Below are 6,270 nucleotides of genomic sequence, written 5' to 3' on the forward strand. Positions count from 1 at the left end.
CAGGGCTTGGCAGGGGAAGGAGGTCCTGTGCTGTGGGTTCATGATGGCTGCTCCTCCCCCAGGCAAGTCAGCGCTGCACTGGGCTGCAGCTGTGAACAACGTGGAGGCCACAATTGCCCTGCTCAAGAATGGAGCCAACAAGGACATGCAGGACAGCAAGGTGAGACCCCCTCCTACTCCCAGCCCCAGGTCCCCCCTCCTGCCAGGCCTGGGAACCAAAGCTGGGGCCCCTGGGGGGGCACGAGCCTAGCTCCAAAATCCTTGGACCTCACCTCTGTACCCCACCCCCCAGGAGGAGACACCACTGTTCCTGGCAGCCCGTGAAGGCAGCTACGAGGCGGCCAAGATCCTGCTAGATCACTTTGCCAACCGGGAGATCACGGACCACCTGGACCGGCTGCCACGGGACATCGCCCACGAGCGGCTGCACCATGACATCGTGCGACTGCTGGACGAGCACAGCGCCGGCCGTAGTCCCCCTGGTGGCCTGGCACCTGCCCACGCCCTCTCACCCCTCGTCTGTCCACCTGGTGGCTTCCTGCCTGGTCTCAAGCCAGCACCAGGCAACAAGAAGAGCCGGCGGCCCAGTGCCAAGGGGGCAGGGGTGGGGGCAGGCACTGGGCCAGGAAAGGAGCCCAAGGGCCGTGGCAAGAAGCTGAGCCTTGAGTGCCCAGGAGGCCTGCTGGAGAGCTCTGTCACCCTGTCACCTGTCGACTCATTGGACTCGCCTTACGTGGCCAACCCAACCTCACCTGGCCTGGCCTCGCCTGGTGTCTTCCACACCGGCGGCTCAGCCCTCTCAGTGCCTGGGCTGTTGGAGACACCTTTCGCTGTGAGCCTGGCGCGGCTGGGAGAGGCAGGTGAGGCATCTGGCACTCTGCTGTCCATGGGCCGTGTGGGGCTGCGCCCACCAGGCTGCATGGGTCTGGGTCTGGGCATGGTGAGCCCCGTGGCTGTGCCCTTTGAGTGGCACGCCCGCCCACCTGCACCCGTCATTGGCGTGGTGCACCCAGCCACCTCCCATCCCAACCTGCACCAGTCAGGCCAGGCCTTTGCGCCTGGGCTGCTGCTGCCTGGCCCCATGACCGTGCTTCACAGCTCCCAGGTGCTTGCCAGCCCTGGGCCTGATGCCAAGGAGCCAGCCCCAGCACCTAGCACTGCCATGCCTCCACCTGCACCTGGCCCAGCCCGTGGGGAGGGGCAGGGGCAAGGGCAAGGGGGCTCCCGGCCCCCACAATACTTCAAAGCACCTGGGGGACCAGGGGCCGAGGAGTTCCAAACAGCGCCTCCACCCCCAGGTAGCGGGTACACAGAGGGGCGGTACCTGCGGGTGCCTAGTGAGCACCCCTACCTGACACCCTCGCCCGAGTCGCCCGAGCAGTGGGCCAGCCCCTCACCCCACTCCCTGTCCGACTGGTCTGAGGGCACTGGCAGCCCTGCTGTGCTGCCTCCCACCCAGACCCAGCTGCCCCCACTGCCCGATCCACCCGCCAAGATGCAGGTATTTGCCTGAGCAGGGATGGGGGAGTGCCAGGCCCCTGCTCCTGCCTTCTGTGCTAGGGGGCCGAGATCCCACCTTGCTCCTGCCTTCTGGGCTGAGGGACCAAGATCTCCCCTGCTCCTGCCTTCTTGGGTATAGGGGACAAGACCCCTCCACTCTTGCCTTCTGGGCTGAGGGGGGTCCTGAATCCCCCCTGCTTCTGCCTTTGTGGGTAGGGGTCCTGACCCTGCCCCCCACTCCTGCCTTCCAGGGTGGGGGGGCCAAGATGCCCCCTCCCCACTCTTGCCTTCCGGTCTGGTGGGGGTCAAGACCCCCCTCAGCCTTGCCTTATTGGGGACCTTCTCCCTCACCTTTTTTTTATATACAAGACAAAAGCCCCCCCCACAGGTGCCAGGGGCAGGGTGTGCCCCCTGCCTGCCTGGGGGAGGGTGTCCAGGCCCCACCCACCTTGTCTCCCTGGCCAGGCTCACAGCTCTGTTACCCCTCCCCCCCCCGCTTGTGTATAGAAGCTGCCCCACGTTGTATGCGTGTCCAGTAGGTGTTGCTGACGCACCGCCCACCCCTCCCTGCCTGGGGGTGCCTGCCTAGCAGCACCCCCACCCCTTCCCCCCACCCCATACAGCGGCTGCGGGTATTTGTGTACTGGGTACGCGGCGTCTTAGCCCCGCGGCCGCCTCGGGAAGGAACACCCCTCCCCAAACTGGGGGTCCAGCCCCCCCCCAAAGTTATCAGCACTTCATCACATTCCAGACTGTTACTTCTTGTGGCGCCTCCTTCCCCTACCCTGGGATCTGGGGGGTTTTATGGGGGCCCCCTAGGGCCACTGCCCCCCAGTGGCAGCTGACATGGGGGGGGGGGCCCTGCTAGAGCATCACTGCCACAGCCCCTGCCCTCACACTCCCCATGGTACGATGCTGACAGCCCCCCCTCCCCCACTAACCCAGTGCTTTGTACATAGGCCTGGGGGCGCCGGCAGGGCTCCCCCTGCCCCCCTCATCCCCCAGCCGGATGGGCCTAGCTCATTCTGGACCCCTGTGCAGCGCCCCTAACCCCTGTACAGATCCCTTCGCCCACCCCCCCAACGCGCGCCTAATAAACTGTAGTTAATGAGGCCCCGGCTTTGTAGCTTCTATTCATTGTTGAGGGGATGGAGGGAGGGTACCTGGGGCCCAGAGCAGAGGGGCAGGCCCTGTCCCACCAGCCCTGGCTGCAGTGCCTGATGTCCCCCCTTCTCCAGGAAGCACCTGCCAGGAGCTTTGTCCTTGCCCGGGGAAGTGAGGCTGGGGGGGGGCGGGTTACACGTAGTCACCCTTGTGCCAGCAGCAGGGCTGAGGGTAGGACCATTCCAACCAGGGGAGAAATCCCTTCCTGACCCTAATGCAGTGTCGGTCTGCCCCTGAGCAGAGGGATCAGAGCCTCTAGCCAGGATCTTCCAAGTTTAAGTCCCAGCAGGAGCCACCTCCAACCTGGGTTGCTGCCAACGCCCGGTGCCTCTGCAAGAGGTTCAGAACCTCTGACATGGAGCCAAAAGGGGGTAACATTTCCTTCCCAAGCCCAGGAGCCTAGGAGATCCCCACAGCAGAGCACAGGCATTACTAGGCCCAGAGCATCCCCGTCAAGTGCCTGTCCAGCCTCTGCTTGCACCCCTCCAGCAATGGAGACTCCACAGCTGCCCTGGCATCGATTCTACAGTCTTGCTGCTCCGCCAGGAAAGGTGTTACTGGATTTCCAGCCAAACTCAGAGCTGCTGCAGTTTCCAGCCTTTGCTCTACATCCTGCTCTCTGCAGCCAGAAAGAAAAGGCGGTGGGCAGGGCGAACAAATCACTGTCTGCCCCCCCCCCGCCCCCACACGCATGCAACCCAGGTGTCTGGGTCTCATGCATGCACATACAGTACAGCCATCAGGGTATGTGGGCATGTATGCACACATGCACAGACTTGCAGCGGGGAGCAGCGAAGAATCCCCCACCCTTGCAACTTCTGGGCCTTACTTCCCCAGAAGGCAGGTAGAGCTGCACCTTGGGGACTAGCCATAGTGCACTATGATGGATGGACAGAGAGATGGAGAGGTGGGTGAGCCTTGGATAGATGGCTGGGTGGATAAACAGGAAGATGGGTGAGTGGGTGGATGAATGGGGTGTGGCTGGGTAGATGGCTTCCTAATTTAGTTAGTCTAGAAGGTGCACCTGTGCCTGTTTCCTGCCTGAGTTCAGACCACTGTGCTGAGCTACATCTCCCTCCTTCCCCCCCACCCCATCAAGAGCCTCTGAGGGCCCCCCCCATCTCCCTAGTTTCCAGGCCCCACAGCTGTGGCTGCTGGAAGCGGGGGAGATGGTGTGGACTGGGGTGGGGAGCAGAGGGGGCTGTTGCTGATGTGGGACAGTCCTGGGGATCCCAGGGCCAGTACCATACACAGACCCCAGGTGTCTGGGGGACACAGCTGGAGACAGGGTACAGTTCAAACACCAGCAAGGGGCACCAGTGACACACATGTGTTCATTCATGTGCACATATCTGTGCATGCATGCACATGCATGTACACACCCCATACATCTGGGTCTGTCACACACACATACAGAACCCAGTGTCCAGGTCTCTCTCTCTCTCTCTCACCCTCTCAGCCTGGTCCTGGGGCTGTGACGTGGGCATTAATCCTCTTACGGGGGATCAGGTGGCTGGCATAGCTGTGGCATGCTAATCCTGTGTCGAATTAACCCATTGCAGGCCTGGATGACAGGGCCCTGGGGACTAAGCCCCATCCCAGCTGGCCCCCAGACACACAGGTCCCTAGCCCAGCAGAAAGGATTGTGTTTCTTGGGGCCCTCAGCGAGCAGCTCCCCCAACCCCACCCCCGCCAGCCTACCCCATGGGCCCAGTCACCAGGGCCACAGAATTCCCAGCATGCACTGGGCCAGGTACCATGGCCAGACTCCCAGCATACACTAGACTGGGCTCCATGAGCCAGCATCCATGGGGCTTGGTGCTGCAGGCAGGGCTCCCAGCATGCACTGTGTCCCTGCCCTCCCACCCCTGTTTGCTGAGGGCTAGGAGGAGGGGGAGGGGGGGCAGCCTGAGCTCACCTGGGTGGGGCTGTGGCATGTGCAGGGAGGGGCAGGCATGTGGCATGTGCTCCCAGGTGTGTGCCAGCTGTGCACCCCAGCATATTAACCAGAAGCAGCCCACGCCTTCCCCAGCCCCCTATGGGGCTGCCACCCTCTTTGCCCTTGCCCCCTGGTCCCAGCCTCCCCCACCACATGGCCCTGACCCCCATCCCAGCCGGTCTTTGGGGGTGGGGCTGTGAACACCCTTCCTGCCCTGTCACTGCCCCTCAGATATCCCCAGCTCCTCCCTGCCCCTTTCTGCAGGGAAAGCAGAGCAGCTGATGGGGCAGGGGGCACAGGGCAGAGAGCAGAGCAGCCAATGTTCGGCCATGTTGACCCAGCATCCTGAGTGGGGGGGGAGCTGGGCCAAGGCCCCCAGCCCCAATGCCCAAGGGCAGCCTGAGGGACCAGGAGCTAGGGGTTAGAGCAGGGCAGGCCTTTTATCCTGGGGCCTGGGCAGGGGTATGCAAACCAGGATGCCTGGGTTCTCCCCCAGCTCTGGGGGGTGCGGCAGCCCCAGTTAGGGAGGGGGTAAGGAGTCAGGACACCTGGGGTCTTCCTGTGGTTCCCCCACCCCTGGAGACCTGGCACTGGGGAGAGGAGAGCCAAACGGGGGTTGTCACAGACCACCGGCTGCTGCCCCAGCTTCACCCATGCTTATGCAAAGGAGTCGCCCATATGCTCACACATATGTGTGCACACCTGTGGGGAAGGGCAGGGGCATCATGCACACATGTGCACCCCCACACATTTACACATGCCCTCAGAGCCAGGTGGGGGGATCCCAAGCATACTCACATGTACCTGCATATGTATACGCATACACATACCAGGGAGAAAGGCAGAAGGATTGCACACTTGTGCCCAGGAGAACACATATATGCACACACATGCCATGAGGAGAGGCAGAGGAATTGTACATGTGCCCAGGTGTGCACACGCCCACAAACACACCTGCACATGCTCATGGGGACAGGCAGGGGGACTGTGTGCACACATATATGCAAGTGCCAACATGCATATGTGAGCAAGGCCAGGGGATCTTGGGCACTCTCACCTCCCCCTGCACACGTGCGCACACCTCCCTTCTCCCCCACTCACAGGCAGGCAGAGGGATCACACATTCATGAGCATGGGCATATATACCTGTGCATGCATACCTATTAGGAAGGGCAGGGGTGCACACACACACATGCACACAGATACACACACTCCACATAGGGAAAGAAAGGGGAATTGTGCACATGTACATAGACAGCCCTCCAGGCAGTTGCACATAAGTGCACCTCCCCGCCCTGCTCCCGGTTGTGGGGAGGAGAGAAGGAGATTGCACAAACACATGTACACACCCACCTACCTGTGTGGAAGGGCAAGGACACTGCACACATGTGCACATGCACACCCATGTGCACAAAAACCCAGAGGAAGGACAGCGGGCAATGCACACAGGAAAGACTGCATAAGTGCACAGGGGCATATACATCCCCATGGAGGGTCACACACGCATGTGCACACACATACATGTTCACACCCCCATGGAGGGTTGCATTATAGTGTGCCCTTCCCCAGTGGAGGGTTGCACACATGTGGGCATGCACATACACGTGTGCATGTACACACCCACCATAGAGGATCACACACACGTGTGCACACATACATGTGCACCC

General features: G+C 61.8%; 1 protein-coding gene across 1 annotated transcript in view; it reads left to right on the plus strand.

The window, feature by feature from the left end:
* The window catches only part of NOTCH3 (notch receptor 3), a 36,527-nt gene extending 33,914 nt beyond the window's left edge, over window positions 1-2,613 (plus strand). The window contains 2 exon segments of the mRNA XM_090059205.1: window positions 63-160; window positions 293-2,613. Of these exon segments, the coding sequence (XP_089915331.1) occupies window positions 63-160; window positions 293-1,513 (1,319 nt within the window). The 3' untranslated portion in view covers window positions 1,514-2,613.
* Window positions 2,614-6,270: the final 3,657 nt, after the last annotated feature.

Source organism: Crocodylus siamensis, chromosome 8, assembly GCF_052110815.1.
Source record: "Crocodylus siamensis isolate JL-2025a chromosome 8, ASM5211081v1, whole genome shotgun sequence".
In the NCBI taxonomy this organism is placed as follows: Eukaryota; Metazoa; Chordata; order Crocodylia; family Crocodylidae; genus Crocodylus; species Crocodylus siamensis.